At 47.0% G+C, this 27,393-nt stretch overlaps 1 protein-coding gene across 1 annotated transcript in view; it reads left to right on the top strand.

Annotated features, from left to right (window-relative positions):
- The first annotated feature begins 970 nt into the window (after positions 1 to 970).
- Positions 971 to 27,393, top strand: part of LONRF2 (LON peptidase N-terminal domain and ring finger 2) — an 882,740-nt gene continuing 856,317 nt past the window's right edge. The window contains exon 1 of the mRNA XM_069636696.1: positions 971 to 2,458. Coding sequence (XP_069492797.1) covers positions 1,813 to 2,458 — 646 coding nt within the window. The 5' untranslated portion in view covers positions 971 to 1,812. The remainder of the gene's footprint in view (positions 2,459 to 27,393) is intronic.

The following is a 27,393-nucleotide window of genomic DNA, read 5'->3' as shown; positions in this document are numbered from 1 at the left end:
TATTTTCACAAATTGTTTGCTGCGTTTTTTACTATGTGTGAAAATAAATCAGCAGCATTTTTATGCCAAAAAGAAGACATGTCTCATTGTGCACCTTACTGGTTGGGGAAAGGAAGGAGCCAAGAGGAATGAGCAAGAGTGATGTATGTTGGCATAGTAATGGACAAATGCCCGGGTTATGTAACGTCTACTGTTGTCTCTGTTAAAAACTCAATAAAACTTTTTACCACAAAATATTCACTGGAAAACGCTCGCGCGCTTCCCATCTAACTGACATCCATCAATCAATCAAACAATCAATCAATCAATCAATCAATGTACACGTTCATGTGGGATGTGGGAGACGGAGACGGGAGACGGGAGGGCGGCAGTCTTGCAGACTCCCCACTGGCTGATATAATCGGCCGGCTCTGCGAGCGAGTGGGAGGGGGCAACCAACCCTTAGGTTACACAAGCGCTGCGATTATATAAGCATATTTTTTGTGCCCGGCCCCTACTACCGTACGGGTGGAGCAAGTGGGATAGAGACAATAGGCTACCAATATAATACGGAACCTTAACGTGCGGCCATCTTAAAGTGAAAGTTACACTGTAATAATGAAACGTAGAAGAGAAACATTGTTGCTGAAGTTGATGGAAATCTTTTTTTTTTTTAAGTTTTACTTTCTTTTTCGTTGTGCTTGTGTAATATAAGGAATGGAAAATCAATGTAATACTATATATAATGTTATTGCCACTCACATTTATGCATACTATATTAAATACTTCTTTACATAATACTATTTTGTTTTGATGTACATTTTGTTGTGGAGCAGCGGGAGTGGTCAGTAACTCAGCGGTTGTTCATAGGGAAAACTATCACCTTCACTTTAAGATGGCCGCCCTGCTAAAGGCATAAACAGTTGCTATCACGGCACCACCTCTAATTCTAAGAGAAAAATGGGAGTCCTTCGTCTATGTTTGTGAAGTAGGTGCATGCTTCGGCTGCAACAGTAGCCCGCAGGGTTGTGGACAGCTTCTCGCAGTCCGTTGCCTCTTTCCTGGTGGAGGGGGGACACCCAGACCCAGGGTGGGAAGGTGAGGTGGGCGAAGAGGTTTTTGGCAGCTCACACATGCCTCTACCCTGGCGTTAGGAGAGGCTGTGCGAGGACACTCCCAGGATGATGGATAGTGGGAACTGGTGGTCCGGGGTCGCCTAATGACTGGGTGTCCAGTTACTAGGGGCACTAGAAGCCAGGTGTAGTGAGCAACAGGCTGTTTCTCGCGTGGCATTTTTCTGACTTTGGATGGGGTTGCCCACATCGCCTTCCTGTGTCTGTATGGCTGACTGACATGCCCCAGGGTATTCTTTGTTGGACTGACAGTGGGTTATCCATAGGATGCACAGGGGCGGGGGCTTGCCCGGAGCTCTGCTGAAAGAGGCTGAGCGACTAACCAGAGACCAAAACATATGTTCATAGTGTTGGCAATAGCGCAGATCGGATATTGTATTGTATGCCATTATTTATATAGCGCTCTTTCCCCATGCTGCACAGAGCTCTGTAGTACTCCCACCCCAGGCACTGCAACTTGATTTAACTATAGGATGACCAAAGCCCTAATAAACTGCAGGAAGGTAGCACAGAAAGGTTGGACAGATCCTGGCAAACTCCCTTGAACGGCTTCAAGTCCTGTGGCCTCCATTGTACAGGTCCCTGTAACCGCAGATCTTGAGGTATGGCCCCTAGCCGTTTAGTGGTAAAGCAGATTTCCGTTCCCTGGGGTCATGCGTGACTGAGGGGAGGGCCGGGGACCCACAACTACTGCTTCATCATGGAGGCAGTGGGCTCCTCGGAAATGCTACAGGTAGCAGAAGAGGCAGTTGAGGCAGGGGACTATGGGTTGGCAGCCGAGATCTATGGCTCACAACTAGCTGAGCTGTCACGACCCGAGAGGAGTCTGTTCCTCCGCCGGGGGGAAGCATTGGCCCGAGCTGGGAGGGTGTCGGAGGCACTGGACTCGTACAGTTCAGCGGCTGTACTGGGTAGACTGCGGCCCGAGGAACTCCTGCTACTAGTTGAAAGTGTTGCCCATAGCCTGCGGGAGAAGGGGCTACCCTCTGCAATAGTGGAAAGTGAGCTATGGGAGAACGATCTGCCGCCGCTGCTCTGCTGTCCGTGCTGCAAACAACTGCTGCTGGAGCCCGTCACCCCGACCTGTGGCCACAGTCTGTGTCGTGCCTGCCTGCATCTGCAGACCGATGGGCAGGCAGTTTCCAGACAGTGTCCGATATGCCGACCTCCGGGCACATTGCTGGACCAGAGCTGCACTCGTGTAAACGTGATATTGGGCAACCTACTGCAAAGGACCTTTCCCGTTCAGAGCCAGGTACGCAGCCTTTGTCTTGAGGCACTGAACCTGCTGCAAAGCAACGATGTACGTGAAGCCCTGGACAAGTGCAACAAGGCGATGGAACTGGGTGAGTGCTGCTGGGGGCATATTGTATCAAGAACGTAATGAGATGTCGAGGTACCGTGTGATATATACTTTACTGTGATGGTACACATTTTGCTGATAAACACTATTGCCTGTACATTGATAAAAACGATTGATTCTTAAGGGTAAGATGGGCACGGAGCTCGGTAATAAGTATCTGTTGGTGGTGATCGTGTATTGTATCCTGGGTAACAACCCTAATATTTGTACATGTTTTGAAACTGCTGGGAGCTTTTTAGCTCCTGGTTATGTTTTAGGAGAGCATGTTTGCTTGCTGCCAATAGTTAGCTAGTGCTACTTTTGACTCTCAAGGTCAACTAGTGCCATACACATGTACCTCAATGAATTTTTTTAGCACTGTATAAATGAGCATTAGGAGACATCTATAAGACATTTAAAGAATAATGGGTCTATAATGGTTATGGTTTGCATCTCATGTGGAAGTAAAATTTGCCAAACTGAAGGTTGATGACTGGAAGGTTTTGAATTGACAACCTTCCAGCCATCAACATTACATTTTACAAATACCACCCAGAGTGAGATGATATACCCAGACGTAGGTCCCAAGCCTGCTGTGCTTGGCAGTGGTGGATGGTGAATTTTCTTAACTGGAGGTGTGTAAATATTTGTCCCTGATATGGCGTAGCGAGGGAGCCCACACCACTCAAGTCTCAAGTGGGTTCGGGACACTGAGGGTGGGGAGGGGGTTCTCCAAATATTTTAAATGAAAATGGTGCTTTTTAGAGCACACTTTTTTTTTAAAATATTTTTTTAGAAAAATTGGGTAAAAAAGCCAAACAGTTTGCAATTGGGTTTTGTAGGATAACTCATAAAAAAAATCCAATAGATGCAAGTCACCAACAGTACACAGGACCATTTCTTCAACACATTTTCATGATGTCTTTTCCCACAATATGTGCCAGTATAAAAATGTTCACACTGGCTCTGCCCATACATTTCCATGCTGACTGCAACATTATATCCTATTATTCCCATATAAGATCATACTCATGTTTGCTTTGTGCGTGATGCTTGTAATGATACTATAAGAAAAATGCCCATGGCTGTTCTGCCAATATATGGCAGTATCTCCACATAAGAACATACTCCAGTTGGCTTTACCATTAAAAATGCATCCCAAAGTATGAAAACATGTCCAAAGTGGCTGTACTAAAATGCTAGTCGAGCTACATAATAACACTTTTCATGCTTGCTTGACCTACGATGCCCAATGCAAAATGCCATACCACAATATGAAATGACTGAACTGGCAGCATTGACATGCCATTCTAGCTACATAATAACACCAATGCTTGTTTTACCAAAGGTGCCTAGTACACAATGTCATGCCACAGTAAAAATGATACCACTGATCCTGCTTGCTTTATCGAAGATGCCCAATACAAAATGTCATGCCTCAGTAAGAAATGGCTAGACTGGTAGCATCATAAATGCCATGCCTGCTCCATGGTGTGCCAGCGCCTTACACCAGACCTAATCACAATAATGATGAATGTAATTGTGTGATGCCAGGTGCTGGAGGGCACTGGGGTACATGACTTTTTTTTTTTTTTACTGGTCACCTACCATAGATGCCCAGTAGAAAAATGACACGCCTGTCCCCTGGGTCCCGAGCTTCTCACACATACACACAATCAATGTGTTTATGTGTGTATGCCAGGCACTGGGGGAACAGGGGGCAGGGATGTTATTTTTTACTGGACATCTATCATAGATGTCAGGGAAAAAAAATTCCATGTCCGTCCCCCTGGGCTCTACAGTGCCACACACACAAATGCACTCTGGCAGGTATGTTTTTTTTTCTTCTTCTGGACATCTATCTATTAAAATAACACTATCCCTGTCCCCCAGAGACAAAAAACGCACATGCACACCTCTCACCGTCTCATTCAGTCACAATCGCCTCTCATGCACTCGCTCAAAACACAAGCATACACGCTTCCATACACATAAAAATGAACATAAACAAACTTACCTTATGTCACGGATCCAGAGATTCCAGTGTTCCAGCCCCCTGCAAGCATGAACAGGAATCGGCACATTTCCTAGTCCCTGCACATGCGTCCAAGGGGCCAGAGCGTTGGTCCGGAGGCGCCCCACTCCATCCTGCTTTGTCTGTATGTGCAAGGAGGCACAGGAGCACCGCCTTGCACAAACGGGCGTGCAGTTCCCCAGCCAGCATTTCAAATGAGCCATGCGAGGTTGTGGAAGCAAACGCCCCCAACCGTGCATGGCTCATTGAGCTTGCGCGGCTGTGGAAGGTTAACTGGGAAAGGGAAACGGTTTCCTGTTCCCAGTTAAGGGCACTCACTCAGCTGAAAAAATCAGCTGAAGGAGTGCTCGTATGTTACTGGGCTGGCTCCTCCATAATGGGTGAGAGGTGGCCAAGACTCGGTGGGTCGATTCTCCCTCGCCCATTATGGATGAGCGCCCCCTGGTGCTTGGGGACACAAGCTACACTTCACTGACGGCGCCCAACACAGCTGAAACATCTGGGTTTGCTTTGATCATGTGCAGAAGGACTGTGCCATGTCAGCTTGGGCAGGTCTTCCTTTTTCAGAGTGGGACCAACCCTTATTTGCATATGGTCCTTCTCCTTCCTTAATGGCAGGAAAGACCATCGCTGTTGAAAGCGCGCTTCTACATGCTGGGCACACGATTGTTTTCCAAATGTGCATCTTACACTGTCATAGAAAAAAAGGCAATTTCCAAGCTCAAAAATGCTGCTTAAACTTGCATTCACTAGTTTTCTTCGAAATGCGTTTCTTTTTTTTATGAGACCACCGTACAAATGCCCTGCAATTTTGGTGCCCCTTCCTTGTTATATGCTTGTCAAACTGCTTAATCCCAAACAAATGCTTCTGTTGTGCTGATAGCAGTTATTAGGAAATTAAACTGTGAGTTCATGGGTGCCAACTTTTGATTTTCACTACAGGGGCAGATACCCCCACCTCTGCCCTGAATATAAGCAAGCAACCAGCCCAACCAATGCCCTGGACAAACACATTTTATTTTATACACGTTTTTTTTATAAGAAATTGCAAAAAGTCATGATTTCAACCCGTTTTTAATATAACCTCTCAGCAATGATCTCTTGACTTGCTGAACTGCCATGCTAGCCTTTTAATGTAGACGTGTCTATGGATCCCGTAATGTACTAAAAATCACTGCGTTACCCACAGTATCTTGTGTGCACCACTGCCATGGAAGTGATTTAAAGTGGAATTGATGTACAGTGTAATTGATGTACAGTGTGGAGTCTAGAAAGAAGCAGCATGAAAGAAGTTGCACAATTTTTAGTTTGGGGTATTTGATGGCGCTGAAAGTTTTACCTTTTTAAGCCAACTATTGTAATTAAAATAAGAGCTTCAAATATGAGCTTTGAATGATGGTCTGTAATGCTTTTCCAGTGGAGATGACATTTGAGTAGGGATACACAGTTGTTAGGTTATGGAATCCCTCCCATTCCCTGCCCATGCTAATCCCTATCCCTATGGCTAATGCCCCCCATTCCTGCCCATCTCGGAACTCTTCTAGGATGACTGTCTCTACGGAAGCTCTCTGGAAACGAGCTGAAACTAGGGGCCATCTTTGAATAGGAAAGATACCATACATCTTCCAAATAAAATTATACATTGACTCGTGTGAATATAATCTTTTTTTAAAATATGAATATAATCTTTTTTAAAATAGCTAAAGTAATTTACAATACTTTCGACAGCAATAATTATTTCTGTCCGTTCTGTGTTGCATTTCCTTGTTTTATTAATATAGCTAGGACGGTTACTCCTTTTTAAATCAGTTTTAATATGTATCAGTGTCTTGCAACACAAAACTGGCAATGCTGTGATGCATGTCATGTAGTGTTCGAACCCTTACTGGCTCAATGATTGCCTCGGTTATCTGAGAAGGGTTATGCAGCTGCTTGCTCCACATGGTCCCGCAACCCGACTGGTTGTATTCAGCTTCACACATAAATGTATGGCTCACCCCACCTCTATTTTTGTCCTTTTGATTCATCCCCTTTCTGTTGTTTTCCTTCCCAGCCGCTTTTAAACCAACTGTAAAGTGTTCAAATAAGAAACTTGCAATAAGACATGAAACCCCACAGTGCATGCTTCCACGCTTCGGAGAGGCTCTCGGGGTCTTTAGCCCCGAGATCCTCTCTGATGTGAGCACTATTCTGAGTGTATGTGGGATTTAGCTCGCATTCAGGATTTCTAGCTCCCTGCTGCCGGCATGCGCCGTGTTGCAGACAGCGGGGACCTAAAAGAAACGAAGTGGGAGCAAAATCCTGCAAATACAGAGGACAGTGCTCACGGATTTTGAGCACTGTCCTCTGTGTTTGCAGGATTTTGTACACAAATCACATTGTAAACTGAAATGACAAATATCTAAATACTTATGTGAACCAAAATAACAGTAACTTTGGTTTCCCTGTTTGGAATGGCAGAATACAACTATATGAATGCAAAATGAGGTCAGCCTAAACAAATCTACTATGCGTTATGCAGCTTTTAAGTCAAGTCATAAAGACACAAAATTGTGTGGCAATACTATCTGGTAGTAAACGTTATGGGCCTGATTTGAAAAATAGTTTTTTAATGGGGACATAAAAGTCAATGCTTGGAGAATAAATTAGCTGCTTGTAGAAGTGCCTTCTTACCGTTCAAACTGTCATTTAAACCTTCCACCTGCTTGAGAATGGTAAGCAAGCATTTCTGTTGGTTGAGGGCAATTTTGAAGTTGCTGGGTGGCTCCCCTTTTATCAGCAAGCGGGTCTGTTGGCTAGGGCAGCTTTTCACCTGTTCTGAAACGCAAAGACCACATAACAGAGATGCAAGGTATGGCTGGTGAGTATTGCAGGTAGGGCAGGGCAGCCCCCGGAACAGGTTTGCAAGTTGCGCTTGATTTCGTGTATCATTGATTAGCTACCTCCTTGACTGAAACATATTAGAGCTTAAATGTTCTTCCCCTTGCCACCGGGGGAGCAAGTTGTCCCCCTCCCCCAAGCCCTCCAACCCCACAGGTGACTGTAAGAACACAGGAGACCTTTACTCGCCCCAATACCCTCCACGGGTCAGTAGAGCAGAATGCCAGTAAGTGTGCGGGCCAGCTCCCGGAAAGTATTTCCAGGTCAACCAAAGGTGGTTACTTGGCCATTCTGTGATGAAGCTAGGCTTTATGCCAGTTGCCTGCACTAACAAACTGTGGGGAGATTTGCACGTTTCCCAATGCCTTCCTCCCCCAATCTGATTGGCTTGCTTGTGCAGCAGTGGTGTCTGGTGTACTGCTTTCCTGGAAGGGACACTCTTAAAGCAGGCGCTACATGCATCTTTTCTCCTCCTTGGCAGGAGAACGAGCAGGATCTCAGGGTTGCTTTTGTTCTAGTCAGCAGGCATCGCTGGCCATCTGGAGGCTTGCCAGCGTTTTATGCTCCTGTCCAACCCACTTAACACCAGGACAGGAATGCCCCACACTATGCTGCTCCAAGGCTGCACTCCGATAAGTGGACATACACAGATTATGGACAACCAACATTGGACATTTTTAAGAGCATGTTACAGTATGGCCAGCTGCGCTGAGGATGCGACCATGATGCATGAAGTGCTAGAGTGGAGGCAGAGGAAGTGAGGGACAGTCAGGTTAGAGGTGAGTGAAAAATGTTCTCTCTGATAGCTAGGATAGATCGGTGGGTTGAGCAAATGCTGGTTATGGAGCACAGAATACAATCTGTAGGTCACATGTCTGAATCCCATTGAGGTGGAATTGGGATTTCATCCATCTGTGATTGGCCAGAATTGGGACAACCCCATCTGGGGATATTAGTTTTCTTTTTAGTAGCCCAGAGCTGAAATCTGTTTTTCTTGCAGGCTCTGCGGCAAACACTCTTTTGGTTGCTAGCTATCTTTCAGCCAAGCAGAGCCCAGAACTTATTACTTGAAATAGCGGGCGCTACCGTTTCGTTGCATCTCTTCTGATTGTGTGCGTACTGTATGTTGGAGACAACACAAAGCTTGTGGGTGTTTGGTTATTTGCCCACCCATTGATTGACCATGTGTATAAAGTATTAGGCATTTTGCAGGCACAGCTGTAAAATGCCCACAAAAGCCCAAACTGTGTTGGCATTGCAAATGCTTGTTAAACTATTATTTTGAACATTTCCTTTGAGCAGAGTTAAACTGCTAGCTCTGTCCCCTCGGGACTCCACCCCTCCTTCTAATTCCGCCCCCACCCCTGCCCTTGCGGGATGCCCCTTTACACTGATCAAGCCTGATTTGCATATTCTCTTTTTTTTCTCGTATAGCATGGCAGGCTGAAGCTCAATGGTCCGCTGGGTTGCCCAAAACGATGCGTTTTGGAAAGCTATCTTGGGTTGTTTAGGGGGTACTTCCACTACATTTATCTTCATATAATTGGGGCGTTGCAGTCTAAACTCTAGTCAGCTATTTCTGGTTGAAGCTGCGGTTTAATATGTGCTCCTCTTCTTATAAGGGATTAAACTATATTTCTTTAACTACACTGTTCTGGAGAAATTCTTATGTGTAACTTGATTGATAATATTAGGGAAAATATTGCAGTAAGACTGTATAAAAAGGTTGTATTGACGTGATTTTTGTTTGTTGAATACCATAGTAAGCCCATTAACTTATCAAGTTTTAAAGGTTGATGGAGCAAACGTATACAAAATAGAGTTCGTCTTAGTCCTTGATATCGTGATATCAGAAACGTTGTCATTTATATTTAGAAGCAGAACCCCATCCCTTAACACAAACTACCTGGTAATTACTTAAGGGCATCACAACGTTTGTGTATTGCTTCTTTGAAGGCTCAACCAGTTCCATTTTAATTTGTTTACTAAAACTATTTTTCCACGGGCAATCATATGGATGTTTTTTTTATATTTTCTCCTATCAAAAGGACACTTCAATTCACGTTTTGTTTACTCGCCCGTTGCATTATATAAAATGCAGTACCTTTTGCCACATTACTTGGCTGTTTATTTTACACATTTTTCATAATATGCCATTCACCACTGTAGTATTCTTACAGCACGAAGGCATGTTCTGAATTGTGGCCTATTGGGCCCTTGCCAGGGGTAACCATACCATGGAATGCTGGGGAATAAAAAAGGGCAAGAAAAGGGATGGAAGCAGAAGTTCAAAAAAACGACTTTTAAAGACGGGAAGGAGTTGAGGAAGAGACCTATTCATGTAATGTTAAAAATCTTTTCTACTGGGCTAATAAGCCACTGCAGTGGTCTCAAAGTGCAGAAGCTTGTGAAGTTGGCATATTGTGCTCCCGCCTGGGGTATTGAGAACATAGTCTGCATAGAAAAGGTCATGGTTTAGACAGTGGGGGCGCAGGGTACGGATAAAACAAACGGGTAGGGGTCAAGCAGAGGTGGATCACGTTAAAGGAACACGCTTGACGTTGCCAACAGTTTGAGCTCTTGTGTAGGCATGGGAAAGGCACTTGCCAAGCACAGCCTAGTGGTATTAACTGGCCATTGATGGTACGAGTACTTGGGCATCTAATGGCAGTGCCTGGCAAATGTCTAATACTTATACACAAGCCAGAACGGTGTTCTTTGCCAATGCTTGTTAACAGTACTTCAGTGAAGGACATGCATAGTGCTTATAAATCGAGTGGCTGAAGGAAACCTGGTTAAGACATTTTCTATTACACCTGTAGAGGGTTTATAACTCCAATTAGGTAAAACTCTCAGAAGACTGCTTTGAAAAAACACTGGCACCCTTGAGTGCAATGGTTGATGGTAAATCTTAAAGTGAGCTCAAAGACTTCACATGGGAAGGTGTTTTGGGCGGGGAGGGGCATGAACCTGGTTCGAACTGCCATAGGGATTAATACGGCCTCTCAGTGGGTGGGAAGATAACTAAACACCTACAAAATGTGTTATCCCTCCTCAAATGCCTTTTCTCCTTATCTGTACTCTACTGAAATTGTTTCGGCTTATAGGTGTCCCACGGACCACCTAATAGCACAAACTGAAAAGGGTAGTGTTTGTGATGAGTATGTCAAGGACAACAGGAAACCTTGCATCTTGGACTCTACCCAAAACTGCATTTTGTTAATTATGTATTCAAAGGTATTGTTAAAGAGTACCAGTGTATTGAATGGGTGTAGATAATTTTGAACATCAACAATGAACTATTGCTTTTCACATCATTGAGTTTTGCGTCTTGCTAAATTGTTATTTAGTAGCAGCACAAGATGATCACATTGCACATCTTGTGGCCAATTAACGTTATAAGAACTAAGTTATTACTTTTTTGCCTCCAAAGCGGCTCACTTGAACCCGATTTCCTCAGTCTTCGAACTTCAGCGGTATCACTCCTAGTCACTCTGCAATACAAATGTCGAGTGCCGCGGAATTAGGTGGCACCACCATGGAGCTCAAGGGCACAGTCCCTTAAGCTTGGGAGCTGCCCACGGGGTAGAGGAGGGAAGGGGGGAGGGGAGAAAGGCAACCATAAGGTACACCACCCCCTTGTCCTCTTCTGATGCAGGTCTCACAGGAAGAGCCTGACCGGGAGGGGACACAGGACCCAACAAAAGTTGCTAATAGGCGGTTGGCGCCAGCACCAAAACCCCCCAGTGTCTCTTCCCCCTCTTCAAAGTTGGAGAGAACACTCTTAACAGTAAGAGAGAGGAGAGGCAGGAAGCCACGCACATAGGTGAAAAGTGGCTGTCTGCACAGGCTGGCCATTTGGAGGGGCCAGTAGCCATATGCCATTATGTCCCCAGGGCCTACTTGCCCCATAAATGCAGGACTGCTGGAGCAGTCCTGCAGAAAAAACACTCTGCTCGGAGTGCACCGGGATACTGCACTCGCAGATCCATCTTTTTCATTTGCCTGGATCCTACCCGCCCCTGGAAAAGGTACATTTGGGCAAGCACAGGACAACGGTCGTTGTCTGAAAGTCGTGGAACAGAAGAATAGATAAGGCGGCCTGGGCATGGGAGGAAACAGCCATCAGGCACAGGAGTGCTTACCAGCCAAGACCTGGCAGCTCGCGCTGGCGGCACCCTGTCAGCAAAGAAGGGCAACTTCCAGTTCCTGGCCCAACTGCCCAAAAGTATGGAACTAAGACAACATTGCACACCTGTTTTTTGGCAAATTCCTATAATAGTAAGTTATGTTTTTATTATTATTACTTTTTAAAAAAAAAGCCACAGCCTTTTTATTGCTAACACAAAACAAGTTTCTGCATATTGTTTTATGTATTTACTGTCTAGAGAGTGTGTCCCGTAGGTGTAGCGGTTCCACAGCTTAAGCATAAGGGTGAAGTGTGTACCGTACAATGCCAACCTAGATCATGGCCATCGCTATTGGGGATGCAATTCCCAGATCACAATTGTATTCGATTGTCGCTGTAACCCTCTCTAAACGGTCCATCCACTCTGCTCCGTGTGCTGATTTCCAAGACATGCAATGAAGCATACACGAGCAGGTAAATTGTTAAAAATACTGTTGGACAACAACATTGTTTTGAGCATACAGATTCAAGCATTACACAGTGGCTTTTGACTGACAGTGGAAGGTTCCATGTATTAAATTCGCCGCAAAAATGGCTGTTGACATAAAATATTGTGTAAAAAGGCAGTGGTTTTGCCACAGCAATTGATGTAAAGGATGCGGGGGACACCCCCGCAACCACCGTACCCATTTTACCATTTAAGGGGGGCGGGGGACACCCCCGTAACCTCCACTCCCCTTAAATGGTATAATGGGGTACACCTTCACTGGGTCAAACAACTGCATTTTTGCCACGATTATTTGTTCAGGCGACATTTTTTCCCGCAATTTTTATCACTGCATACCCAAGTGGAAGGATGCATGCAACATTCAGCTTTTGACTCTGGCAGCAGATTTAGAGCCCCATTGCCTCTCTCACATTTGAGACAAGGGTGAATGTTTTCATAAGCACTTTCCGCAGTATACAGGAATTTAATGCTCTACTTTGCATTTGGAAATAAATATGGTGATACGCAACAACCAACAGGCACAATGTTTCTACCCAATTTAGAACTACGGTTCACTGCCAGAACACACATTTAAGTTCGTTTTACAGCTTGCTCACTTTGATTTCAGGAAAGAAGTGTTATGGTCTCACAAACTTAGCATGTTCTTTCAATTTGACTAATTTGAAGGAGTAGTAATGGACTTTAATGGACAGGGGTCTAATTGCTGGTGTGTGGCATTTCATACATCTCCCTGAATTGCTATAAGAAAAAGTCCAATGGTGAATTTATTGTATGAATTGAATTTTCATTGTTTATTAGCTGAAGATGCATGTCCAATGTCTTAGAAATTCAGCCACATGAGTTATCCCACCCATGCTGTAATTATCCTTTTGCTGTCTTATGTTTACCAATTGAATTCAGAGTGCCATGAAATAAATCCTCCCACATTCACACCTGCATCAATTCAGTTCTTTACATTCAGGATGAGTTGGGAACAGATCCCTCGAAGTCCCCTTTAGACCATTAACGTTTATTTTATTGAATTTACAACACATTTTCACCAAGCGCCGGACAAATACTTTTTATTTTACACATTTTCTTACATTATCAGAGAGCAAATACAAGCACATTTTGTGTAGGAGACTGGAATATCTAGATGGACAACACCCAACATGCAGATTCGAAGGAGCTAAATGAAATAATTGGGAACCATGGGTTAATATCCTTGGCTATGGATCCGTCACATGTCAAAGGCCACTATTTGGACATATTCCTATCCAGGGGTATTTGGACAGCAATGAGGGGAACCGTCCCCTTTCTTTGATCCCATCGCTTCGTTCAGTTTTTTACTTTGTTACTCCAGTAAGGGAAGGGAAGACCATTGGTGTTTATTTGTAAAATCAATGACTTGGCCAATATCCCAGGAGAAGGTATGCGGAAAATTAGCTAATATTGATTGTTCCCTTTCAAGTGATGAATTCTTTACCCAGGGTGCTGCAACTTTGGATACTATATCCAAATATGCCCAGCTAAATCCCAAAAGTACTAGATCTCCTAAATCCAGGTTTGCGTCTGAGCTTATCCCTCTTAGGAAGAAGGCCTGCCAAACGGAAAAGAAGTGAGAGAATCCTAATCATTGGAATGTACTGATGATGGAAAATGTGCACTAACACTATAAACAAGCCCTTTAGGACTCAAAGAGATTCATTTTCCACACTGAAATTAGCAATGCTGGTAACCAACCAAGAGAACTGTTTGCAGTGGTTACAATATTTTTCAAACAAAGCTGTATTGCTTCATCAGTTTAGCCTTCGCTAGGGCAAGCACATAGGTTCAATGTATTCTTTAAAGAAAAACTTGAAATCATACAAGAAAGCAGTAGGACAAAGACTGAGGAGATTCAGACACCCCATAGTCAGACAACTGAGTTAGTGCAGTAGTTGGAAGTAACACAGAATGTGTGAAGTTTGACTTTCACCAGTGACAGAGATGTATTTTCAATCTTTGATATTAAAGCTTAAACCTACTAACGACTCTGTTTACTCTGCCTGCATGCTCAGCCAAAAATATTGTGAAAAATATTGCTCCCTTTGTTACTACATTTGTTAACAAATCACTGGCAGAGGGTTCAGTACCCAGGGAACTAAAAAAAAGTCTATTATTACCTCCTTAAAAAACGGTGGCAGGCCTATCATGGACCAGGCAATATTTTAAAGAAAGTGGTGACCTCACAAGTGCAAACATTTGTGGAGAAGGAGACACTACTTGATGAGATACAATCGGGTTTTCGGCCCAAACATGGGACAGAAACGGCCCTGTTGACCGTGTATGATGAGTTATTAGAGGTTGCGGACAGAGGTGGAATTACTCGTTTTGTAATGTTAGATCTGTCCACAGCCTTTGACACAGTCAAGCATAGTATTATATTAGAGCACCTATCAAAGCCTGGTAATGTTTCCGACCAGGCTTTGAAGTGTTTGCATCATTCTTGACAGATACCAGCAGGTGAAATATGTGGGGCATATGTCCGACCCTATTGCCATGAGCTGTTGAGTGCCACAGGGGTCTTCACTTCCCCCCTGCTATTTAATTTATATATGCAGCCTGTGTTGAATATTTTGAAAAGTCATGGCGTAAGTTATCAATCTTAAACTGATGATGCTCAGATATACATCGATCGACTATGTCGAGGAGGCTTTTATTAAAGTGAATCAGTGTTTTGAAGATATGGATGGATGGCTAGAAACCAACTCCAGTTGAATGCAGCAAAAACAGCTGATTCTGTTTGGATCAGAGAAGCAGGTTGTAGCGGCAAGAGAATCTTTTGCCCCATGCATTCTTGGGGAGAAACTTCAATTCTCCACCAAGAATAAGAATTTAGGATGCATGTTGCAGGAGAATTTATGTAGTGAGGCACAGGTAGAGGCAACGTTTCAATCCGTTTACTATTCGTTACGGATGCTACGAGGAGTTATTACATATATTCCTAAAGAAGACCATGTAGTAGTGGTTGGCGCTATGACAAATACCCATCTAGACTATTGTAACAGTCTTTTGATAGGTGCTCCAGCCAAACAACTACATAGGCTCCAGAAGGCCCAAAATGCAGCAGTTGGATTGATTGGCAGTCAGAGGAAAACAGTTCATGTTTCTCCCTTACGGAGGTCACTTCACTGGTTAATGGTCGAGGACCGGATTAAATTTAAGGTTGCTTGTATGATTTTTAAGTGCCTAAAAGGATTGGTCCCGGAATATCGAGGCAACAAAATCTTGCCCTATAACCCAGTGAGGGCTCTCAGATCAAGCAATCAACTACTGCTAAGTAACCCCCGGTCACCTTTTTTTACCAGAGGGGATAGGAGATTTGCAGTTTTTGGACCTAAATTATGGAGCAGCATACCGAAAAATATCGGGGAATGCCAGACACTTGTTTGGGAAAGATTTAAAAACTTTTTTTGTTCCAGTAATCTAATTGTCCGACAACTCATAGGGACACTGTAACAAAACAACTATCGACTGATGCTCTGTATCATAATTTCAATATTGGTAATTCCAACTGCACCCCTATACGGTTAAGTCTGTTGTGGGCGCGTTATAAATACAAAAAAACAATCTCAAAGTGTACACTGATTCATTTCTGATGAAGTAAGGAGATGGGCTTTGACAGAGATGGAAAGAATACAAGGACAGCGAAGGACGGATACAGAGGGAGGCAGAGAATTCCAAAGTTTGTGGGCAATCGAAGAGAAGGAGCGAAAGCGAGAAGTTGCACGGGGTGTTTAGGAGTAACAGTAAGATGAAGAGGGTGAGCAGTGGTATAGAAGGACACCAACGGCAAAGATAGGGAGGAGCCAGGCCATGCGTACATTTAAAGACAATTAGCTACTCAGTCCCTCTATGCCCATACACTGTTGGGGCTATTGAACGGAAAACCCACACTAGGTAGTGTATGGTAAACTTCTACATGCTTTATCACATTGTTCATGTTATGATAAAGCACTCTGTGCCTTTCTAATATACACATGCATTGTATATTAGAGAGGCACAGTGCACTTCAGCACAACATGGACAATGTGATAGAGGAGTCTGTAGACCAGTCAACAAAGTGGTAAATAATTTAGCGCTTTCAACGGCAAGTGGCCATAGAGGTCTTTGAACAATAATGTGGAATGGAGACTACTACAAGAATTGACAGGCCGATTCATGGAATGAATGTGCGCTGAAATTTTCGGCGCAAGCGTGCAAATCGCAGTGCAAGTGCGAAAATCGCAACGAAACCCGCTCACAGCGATTCATGTAAGTGCGTATAAATCCCTGGATGTGCGTTCAAATTCTGCGTGGCGCACGCTGGCGCACACGTCTCCAAACAGCATGTGCTAAGCGCACATAGCGCAGTGCACACAACAAAAGCAGGCGGAAGAGGGGGCGTAACACGCGGAATAGGGAACAACGCATGAAAATGTGGGCGTCACGGGGGAAGTACAGGAGGCAAATGCGCAGAACGCCCACACCCGCGTCTACAACACGTATTCATGGAATCGAACGGGGCTAATGCGTGCGCCAAAAAAAGACACGCTAATCCGGAAACACATACGCCAGCAGGAAGCGGGCGTACGCGGACCCGCGCAGCATAAAAGTGCGCGCAAACCACAAACAAGCTCAGACGCCAAGATGAATATACCATTCCTAGCAGCAGTGGTTGTGGGATACCGCAGGAGGAGGAGGATAGTTAGGCCCAGAACCAGCCTTTTTGGGATGCCTGATGACTAGGTGTATGGGAGGTACAGGTTTCCACCTCACATAATACTCGGCCTGGTGAGTGAGTGGGAGGATGACCTCACATCACCCACCCTGTGCTCCCAAGCACTCAGCCCCCTGGAGAAGGTCCTCCATGTACTGCACTTCTTGGCCACTGGACCATTTCAGCGGACAAGTGCTATAGTGGGGGGGGGGGGGGGGAATGTCACAGGCCACGCAGTCACGCTGCCTACACCAGGTGTTGGCCATCATGACTGCACGCCCATCAGTCCGCAGGCACATATACCTGCCCAGAACACCTGCAGAAAGGCAGGCTGCCGTCCAGGATTTCTATGGGGTGGCACAATTCCCCAAAGTGCTAGGTGCCATTGACTGCACCCATGTGGCTCTACGTCCCCCCAGGGCATCAGAGCACATCTATAGAAACCGCAAGCACTGGCATTCCATCAACATGCAGGTAGTATGTGATGCTAAGGGAATCATCACCTCAGTATATGCCAACTATCCAGGGTCCACCCACGACAGTTTCATTTACAGAATGTCAACCCTAAACCGGGACCTAGAAGCTGGGCGGCATGGCGATACATGGCTGCCTGGTGAGTATAAATGCCACAGCACATGCATGCATGTCAGATACTGAGTAATGTCACAACCCCACTAATGATACCCATCACCACCTCCCCAGGGGACAGTGCCTACCCTCTGAGCACCCACATGTTGACGCCAAATCGGAACCCCACCCGAGGTAAGATACAACACAGCCCATATTGCAACCCGGGGCATAGTGGAGCGTACATTCAGAGTGCTCAAGTCACGCTTTCTCTCCCTTGACAGCTCTGGTGGGCAGCTGTTATATGCTCCCCCAGTAGCGTGCAGGATCATAGTGGCAGCATGTGTCCTGCACAACGTTGCAACACGCCGGGGCCTGCCCGTGGACGTGGTGGTGCCCCCACATTCCCAACCACCTGCACGCCCGCTGCGCATGGGAGGGGAAAGGGCACGTGGTGAGGCAGCCCGTACGCAGCTGGTGGCTAATTACTTCACATAACACACCCCTGTGGAGTACACCCAGCCCTGGCACATACCAGCTGACAATCGATGATGATGGCATAAGGGACACTCAACTGTCACAACCATACCATCCTGAGATTGGTCACCTGGAAGTGTTATATTGTGTGCATCCCTACCTACCCAAACACCACCAACGCTGTCATCAAAAGACATACATCTATGCTGCGAAATTCAGTACCCCCTTGCTAAATACAACATGAGAAAAGTGCCATGTCACCCAACCCCTCCCCAGCTCCACCACCAAACACACCATGGCATGTCATGTAATGTGAAAGCAAACAAAGCAATGCACAAGACCTGACACAAGTGTCACAAAGTACACTGTCCCTAATGGAAACTGCCCACACACCATATGCTACCAGTAATGTATAACTAACAGCACACTACCAAATACTTAACACCAACACAATGCTGCAACACACCATGGAAAAATGCAAAAACATGACAGTTCTAAGTTCAAGTAGTGGTAGTCTTACAACCTGAATACCCCAGCACATCGACCCCTTACAACTGTAGAGTGTTGCTGCCACGCAAATGTCTCAGTGTACTGCATACAACATGAACTGCATCTGCAAAGTAGACAGCCAGGAGGTTTGAGGAGAGGGTGCACACCAACACCCACCTGCGTGGATGTTGCGGAAAAAAAATACCTCCTTGGGCTCATGGCCTGCACGGCTATGCCATTGTGGGAGAACTGCTGTCGCTCTGCTCATTCTCTGCTGCTGCATCAGCAGGCGGTGATACTATGGGAGGCAGCCCGCGCAAAGACCTGGTATGGTCCGCCATGGCGGGAAGCATGCAGGTCTGGAAGGTCTGATTCTGGAGGATTAAAGTGCGGAGATCCCCATGCAGCACATCACGGGTTGCCTGCATTTCTGCACGCATGGCCTCGCGTGATGCCCGGATCTCCTCGCGTGTTGTATGCAGCTCAGCTGAGAGCGAACGTGTGAGCTGCTCCAGCTGCTGTTCTGCCCTAACATTTCGGGAAGCCTCAAGTTCAAGCAGAGTCTGCCTGAGGTTATGGAGTTCTTCCCTCAGGGCTTCCCTGTGGCCCTGGGACTCTATTGATATGGATTTGCGCAGAGTCTCCAGTGCCACCCGTCTCCCTGTTGGACGCCAACATGTCTTCCCTGTGTGATTGGCAAATGGAGTCTGTTGCCTGCTGTTGTTGCTCCATCTGCCTTTTCAGGGGGGGGGTGATAATGGAAGTGGCCACCCTCTCCATTGCCTGAGCCATCATTTCTACTGATGCTGCCTGTTGGGTTGCCATACCGTACATGGAGTTTTCCCATAAAGTATTGCCTGGTGGCGCACGGCCACTGTGTCGACGGGCACCACACTTGTTTGGGGCAAGGCGATCTGCACCTTGCTGTGCTGGCACTGCCTGAGGCTGCAGGACTGCATTCCCCCTCTGATCTGCTGGCCCAGGAACAGGATCCGATGCTGTGGAGTGTGACCCTGCATCCGTAACCGCCAACGGCGGACTTACCAACACTGACATCCCCATAGAGGGTTCTACCCCTGGTGCAGGTGGGTTGGACAGAACAGAATCCCTGCCAGAGACACTTACCTGCGACGGCACATAAGTCTCATCATCCGACTCAGCACCTGAATAGAGGTCTGGGGAGGTGCACTCAGGGGCACCCCTGGACAGTATGGTCTGCAGTAACATTGGGTTTTCACCCACCACCACCCCACGTCCCCCACTGGTGCCCGGTCGTGCCTGAGATTCCTCCTGGGTCTGCACCATCTCCTCAACAGCATCAAGTGCGTCATCCCCTGCAAAAACATGAAAGACAACAAATGGAAACGGGCATGAGCACCATAGCACACACATGTGACAAGCCAGAGATCCAGTACATGATTTACACATGTCCCACATGACTATAACCCTGCCATGCATGCACTGTCAAAGAGTTGGAAGTGGAGTCAAAAAGACAGACACTGGGGAGAGCAAGATGGAAATACAACACATTTGCAGCATGTGTAGCACTGGCATCACACATCAGGCTGTGAGTGGCATGTCCAATACACATACATGACACATGCCACCACACAGATGTCATGTAACATAGCCACGGTAATTTACAAAACTACAGCAATATGTCAGTGAATGAGTACTGTCACACATCCATGTCACATCGACATGATGCGAAGATTGATGCTGAATAGTGTTGCAAAATATGCATGTGCCACACACTGAAACACATCCAGTGTCCAATAACAGTCATTGTGGGCTGATCAATGGTTGGTCACTTTAACATTACAGGAAACATCTGTCATCTTCCACATGCAAACGGGCCCTAATAAAAAAATGTTTGCAGCCCAATACTCCATCGGCCTGAATGGTGTAATCATTAACGTAACCAAGTAAAAGTAGTGGCCCATGTGGGCTGTAAACAATGACCGAAGCATATCACATATGTTGCAATAGGGCAGAATAATGTGTACTAAAAATGGGAGTGTGGAAACAATCAGCCTGAATGAACACTTACAAAATCTGACCAATGTAGTTGCAAGATGACAGTTCAACGTAAAGTGCACTAGTCTGGGCGTAATTGGCAACTGTGGGCAGAAGGGATACAGTCATACCCAAATCCAAGGCACGTGAATGTATGGGAGGAAGCAAATGGGTGACCCATAACACTCAGGAGTACACACCCTCACCTGGCACTCAATCAGAACCCGTCACCCAAACAACATACACATGGATTACACACACACCCACGCATGGGCACTCACCGGACAATGCCTCGTAATCGGGTAGTTCTCCCACACCTTGGATCTGTTCCTCTGTGACGAAGGTCCCAGCAACAGACATGTTCAGTGAGTTCGTTGTCCTCTTGTGGAGACCCACCGACAGTCACCAGAGTAGCGGCATGATTTGAGGCCAGCTTGTTCTTTGCTCTGCGTTTCAGGTAATTCCACCGCTTGTAGCAATCATCAGCTGTGCGCCTCACAAATCCAAGGGCACTTATGCGGTCCGCGATGGTCTGCCAGTGTGCCCTACGTTGACCAGGTGTGGTCTTGCACCCTGCAGTCACCAACATTTCATGGCTATGTGCCGACACATAGGTCACAAGTGCATCAAGTTCCGGGTCATTAAAGCTAGGCTTCCTTGACGTGCCAGAGTGTGTAGCTGTGTCTGGGGTCTCCGCCTGTTGTGCCAGAGCACCCTTCTTCCTCTTTCAAAGGTGGAGCGGAGCCTGAGTGGCTTACGCCGCTCTGGTCAGTAGGGGCAGAAGCACCAGTGGACTGGGTAGTAGGAGTGTGCGAATGCACAATGACCATAGGCCTTGGTGCAGGCATTATGGGAACAAGAGGAAGGGCGTCCTACCACATTAATTTACATCAAACGATTCCTGCATTCCTTATTTACTGCAGAAGTAAACTTCATTTGACATACTAAGTATCAACAAGTTTGTAAACTCATAATTAAACCAGAAATAAATACACATAAAGTGATGAAATTGACTTTTTGGCTGCTTAGGGAGTCAATAACATGACATGAGATCTGAACAATTGTTTCATAAATTGTCGTTAAAGAAACACAGATAAAACGTAAAACCGTAGGTGATAAACCAGGGTGGGTTTTTTTACAGATACAAATACATTATACCTGCTATTTTCAAGGTATACTAAATATTCTGTTGAGGTAACCAAGTCTATGACCCACCCTGGTTCATCACCTAGGGTTTTATGTTTTATCTGTGTTTCTTTAACGACAATTTATGAAACAATTGTTCAGATCTCATGTCATGTTATTGCAAATTGGTATGGTAACTAATTGAATTATGTTTCCAATCTATTTTTGCTTTGTTTCAATTTGAATATGTTTGCAAAATAAGTGGGCATGTGTTGTTCATATAAAACTATTAAATGTTATGGTTGATTAAATTCATTCCATTCTTCGTTGTTGACATTTAGTTGAACTAAGCAGCCTAAAAGTCAATTTCATCACTTTATGTGTATTTATTTCTCGTTTAATTATGAGTTTACAAACTTGTTGATACTTAGTATGTCAAATGAAGTATACTTCTGCAGTAAATAAGGAATGCAGGAATCGTTTGATGTAAATTAATGTGGTAGGACGCCCTTCCTCTTGTTCCCATATATTACAGCTCTATAAAGTTCTACCACTTTTTGAGCAGTCCCTTCAGTTACGTAACTTGGTGCAGGCATTGGCAGAAGTGTGATGTTGGCAGGGGGAACGTCAGTTTGATGGACCTGGACTGTCGCTGTCCTGGCTGGGAGACTCAGAGCTGGGGTGGATGGAGCTGCAGCTGCCCCTGCAGCCTCCCCATCCTGCCTACTTGGGGCAGCAGATGACCTAGCTGCCCCAGATCCACGTGGCTTGGTGACACCAACTTGCACCTCCACACGTGGCCTAGACTTGCTGACCTGGAAGTCAGCCTGGGAGTCATCCTGTGCCAGGTCAGGTGCCACAATGGGCTGGTCCAACAAGGGCTGAGCTGGGAGGGTGTCGCACGTTTTCCTCAACCATGGGGGTGGGAGGAATGGCATGGGTGTCCCTGATTGGTCCTCCACACATGGGGGTCTAGGGGCACCCTGCAAATCCCGGCCATGTCCCCTACCACACCCACCTTTTGAAGGTCGGCCACCTTTGCCTCCCTTACCACTTGGTCGCCTCCCAACCGTGGCACTGATGTTGTTGTGCGTATGGGAGTAGCAGTAAACTATTGTCCTGGGCAATTGGGGGGGAAAGGGGTAGGGTACTAGATGGAATTCGTACCCTAGTGCTCTAACAATGCTGTCTGTGACCCCTGGGGGAAGATGACAGGTCACGCAACGCACAGGCAGCCCAAAATCAAAATATAACGTGCACGCAACCCCTCATAGACCACGTGCATGAAAAAATGAACCCGCACTACGCTGTGGCCCCCAGAAACACAAAAATAAGCGTACGCGTAATACACGCAGCCTACAATGACCTCTGAAGGGGTACGCGACACACGGGGCAAGCACAGTTGGTAAATACGTGCGCGACTCACCGTCTGCCTGGAAAAAGAACGTGAAAAAGACACGCTTGTGCGCGTTGGCAACACCCCCGCCAAAAGAAGAATTGTACGCTGTCTGAGGAGACAGGACAAAAGTAGAAGTGAACGCTGTTTGAGGAAACGGGCCCAAAAGGAATAAAGAACGCTGTCAGAGGTAACCGGGAGTACGAACTTGAAACGCTGTGAAGTAATCGCGTATGAACCGACAAGAAGTACAGAATTCACCCACTTGCTCTCCACGAAAAGCACGTATAAGGGAATTAGGTCCTACACGTACCTTTTAAAGCAGCCCACACGTACAGCGTCACTTGCGCGTGTACGCGCTAATGCCCTTTCCTCCAATTACACGAGCTGACACTTGGACGTGCAGTTTTTGGACGTGTACGATGAACATGCACCCGTGTTGATGGAAATGCTCGCGCGCGTCACGTCACTTACACGTGTGGGCCCTTTCCTCGGATTACACCATCCACACGCGGACGTGCAGTTTTTTCACACTCGCTGAACCACTATGCCCACGTCACGAGGGAAACGCCCGCGCGAGTCACGTCACAGAAGCGCTTACGCGCTAAGGGCCTTTGGTCCAATGAAACCACGTACGTGTGCTTATGCGCCTTTCCTCGAATTACACGCTGAAGTGCAAGATTTTCACGTGCCAAATCACTCCGTATCAAGCTGGCCACACAACAACACACAGAAGACCACGCTCCTGCCCAGAAGGCCGAATTACTGCCCGCCCCAGAGCCCCGAGCACGCTCCCACCTGCCATCTGCTGCTGCCTGCCTGCTGCCCACGTGCCCTGCTATTTGGTGCCTGCACGTCAGCCAGGGTTCCAGTTGCTTTGTCCACCCCTGCTGGAACAGAAGACTCACGACTGGGATACCATCGCTCCACAGCCCAGCCCCAGGACCCAGATGCCCACCCACGCCTGCCTCGGGGGTCGCCATGTCGGGGCAAACACCATCTGAGACCACTGGTGACCCCCAGCCAGAGGGCCACCAGCTTCAGTGTGAAGGAAGTTGGTGTCCTGGTGGAGTATGTCCTGGGGCATTTTGATGCCCTCTTCGGAACATCACACGCCAACAAGGAAGGACGGGAGAGGATCTGGGACGACGTAGTGGTTGCCATCAACGCGGAGGGGGTGGCAACCCGCGACATCAAGCACGTCAAGAAGCGCTGGGAGGACTTGAGGTCCAGGACCCTCTACAAGGCCCGGCGCCTCGCGGAGGGGGGCGGGGTCAGCATGAGTGACATCCAGATGAGGGTCCTGGAACGCGTAGGCCCTGCGCTCCACGCCCAGATCCTGCAGAGGAAGACCCGTCTGGAGTTGAGCGGTAAGTGGCCAAGCATTGGTGTGTGAGACAGGGCATGTTGCAGTGTGCTGGTAGTCTGATACTTGCCTGTATTTGTGACATAGGCCATGTATAGATGTGCGTGTGCAGGGACATCATGGTCATGCATGTGAGACCAGTAATGTTTGAACCACATGGTTGGTGCATGAGCTACAATGCAACATGGGTAGCTGTATGGCAAATGCACAAATGAAAGCATGCTAGTGCCTGTTCTTGCACATGGTGGGGGTGTGAGGGATGGGTGCTGCTGTCATGTACATGTATGGTGCACGTGTGTGTGTGTGTGTCTGAGATGTGTGTGTGACACTTAGGTACGCCATGTATTCATGACACATGTATGTGATGTGTACATTCACTCATGCAGTGCTGTCACCGTTGTATGCACTGTGTCTATCCACTGTGTCTGTGGTGTGCAAGGCATGATGCATGACCCTCCGGTGATGTGTGTGCATGGGATCAGTGTGAGCCATGATGCATGTGAGTTTGAAGGCAAGATTTTGGTTAATAGAGGCCCTTGTACATGGATGCTGGTGTTGATTGAAGGCGCCGTGCCTCTTCATGCATGTGTGTTGCGTGCATTCACCCATGTGTTGTGAAGGGACAGGATGGAAGTGATGTAAGACACTGCAACTCATGTGTTATTGCTTCCTGTCTAGGGGAATGTTGTTTACTGTACCCTGATGCTTGTGTTCTATGTCTCCCTCTACGCAGCGTCAAGTGAAGAAGAGGGCGGAGACAGCGCTGTGGAGGCAAGCGGCGGGGATGCCTCCACCGGGCAGCGACGCAAGGCCCAGCCACCTTCCCAGGACTTATCATCCGGGAGCAAGGGGGCTTGTGCTGCGTCTGCCACTACGGCTGTGGCAGAAGGGCCAGGTGAGCCCCCACAGGGGCTTGCAATGGCGGAAGACGGTACAGAGACATCCAGGTTGGTGGTCTCCACAGAGGAGGAGGAGCCCGCTACTGAGCCGCACATGGGGCCTGGTGGGGGTAGTACCAATGGTGCAAGTGGTGCAGTCCAGGGTCAGGAGGCAGCACAGGTCATCGCGGAGGGGCCTGTGCATGTCCCTGTCCTTGACCCTGTGACTGCACCACCATGCACCACCAGGGAATGCCCCGTCCCAGGCCTGTCCGCAGGTAGGGGAGAGTGCCATGTCATCTGACTCTCCACTACCTGCGGACAAGGGGTCCCATGACCGTATGGGCTCCGTCCTGATTGGTGTCGCGTTGCACACGTGTGACATTCGTGATGACGTGCGTTTGTCCTGGGCGGAGAACGCACGCCATCACAAACCGCAGCGTCGCGACGTGGCACTGTTGGGAGGGTCCCTGGTCGGTGGGTTCCTACATGTGTCGCGCACTCTGGTGGACCTCTCCTCCTCTGTGGAGACTATGCGCCAGTCGTTCTCCCTGCCGTCTTCCAGCCCAGATTCCACCAGGGCCCCCTGTGGACCTGGCCCGACCAACACAGCCAGCTCGGTGGAGCTCTCATCCCTGCCAAAGTCGGCAGTCGGTGGTCCAGCAGGGGTGGACACCACAACTGGAGACCAGCTGATGGAGGATGTGCAGGCACCATCGGACAGGGCACATGGACAGCAGGAGGAGCAGGCTGTAGGTGGGAGCAATGATGGCTCATCAACCCCACTCACACAGGGCCAATCGCATGTGAAACTTCCCGCGCACCCCCGATTTACACGTACCCCGCTCCGATCGCGTGTGAAACCTCCCGCGCACCCCTGGAATACACGTACCCCACTCGCACAGGGCCAATCGCGTGTGAAACTTCCCGTGCACACCCGAACTACACATACCATGCTCCGATCGCGTGTGAAACTTCCCGCGAACCCCAGTAATACACGTTCCCCACTTGCCGTGTGCTGTGTGGAGGCCCTGTATACTGGTACAGGGTTAGCGCAGCCCTTTACACTGGATTGGGGATTTTGATGGCTTTTCCTTGCGCGAGGGGCGTTCTTGGGGGCATAACTAGCACTGCTGCAGGGTCGCTGCGCCACGGCTGGTTTTGGTAGCTAAAATCCATGAATACGATGTGCGCGGAAATGGATTTTAGCACACGCGGCTGGCGCAAAGATTCGCACGCGCACACTGTGCGCCAGCCGCGTGCGCCACTTGTGCGCTAAATTCTATGAATTAACCCCTGAATGTCAATCTAGCCCTATCCTACTCTAGTTGCCCTTTAACCTTTAAACAATTTTTGTACTGCTTCTTGTGTTCAGTTTTACACATTTTGTAATGAAGTGAGGTGAGTGAAGGATAACGAGGAGTTGGAATGATTTGTTGAATTTATATATATATGTATTGTTTTTCAACACCAGACCATTGTAATAAATCATTTACCATAAGTATGCATAGTACTGCGTTTCTTTATCAGTAGATGGAGATACAACTGTAGCAGTGGACCGGTCACTAGAGGGCCGACATAGGCCATTTTGACATCACAGGAGGCCTTGAGACAAAAGATAGTAGTAGCATGTAGAATTTTATCATACGCTAACTAGTGTGGTTTTTCGGTACATGTCAAGACAACATACAAGAAATTGAGTAATGGATGATATTCAAAAGATTGACAGCAAAAAGGAGCGTAGTGGATCTGTAATGGAGGACTGAGGGGAAATGGAAAAAGAGAGTACAGATGGCAGATTGAAAGATGGACTGCAAGGGAGCAAAATGGTAGGCAGGAAGACGAGTAAGAAGAGCAGAACAATATTAAAGTCTAGAAATAATCGAGGAAGAAATCAGAAGTTTAGTGGCATGAAAAGATAAGAGAACACCTTTTCCATATATTAAAAAGCAATAGGAACGGGCTGTGGCAGAAATGTGAGAAGCAAAGGAAAGGTCGGAATCGAATATAACTCCTAAATTGCAGGCCAATGTTGAAGAAGAGATGGAGTAAGGCAGACAAACGATAGCGGAAGGAGAAATGGAGGGAGAGGAAGATGGAAAAACATTTATTTCTGTTTTAGATGGATCAAGGTGCAGACACCGTGAATGCATCCAGGATTGGACTGACAGTAGACCAGCAGAGACGTTACAATGATTGTTCTCTGTGAAAGGCAAAAAAGAAAGGAAAAATCTGAGTATTGTCCGTGTGAAAGTGATAAAGACCAAAAGGTTTAATGTGAGCAAGAGGTCGACTGACTGCAAAGCCAGAAATCAATGATGTCATCACTGACCTCATGACGTAGCCGAATTAT

This window comes from Ambystoma mexicanum, chromosome 7p, assembly GCF_040938575.1.
Source record: "Ambystoma mexicanum isolate Mex_15411 chromosome 7p, UKY_AmexF1_1, whole genome shotgun sequence".
Taxonomy (NCBI): Eukaryota; Metazoa; Chordata; class Amphibia; order Caudata; family Ambystomatidae; genus Ambystoma; species Ambystoma mexicanum.
Note: the sequence above shows the minus strand (reverse complement) of the source record. Positions and strands in the feature narration are given on the sequence as shown.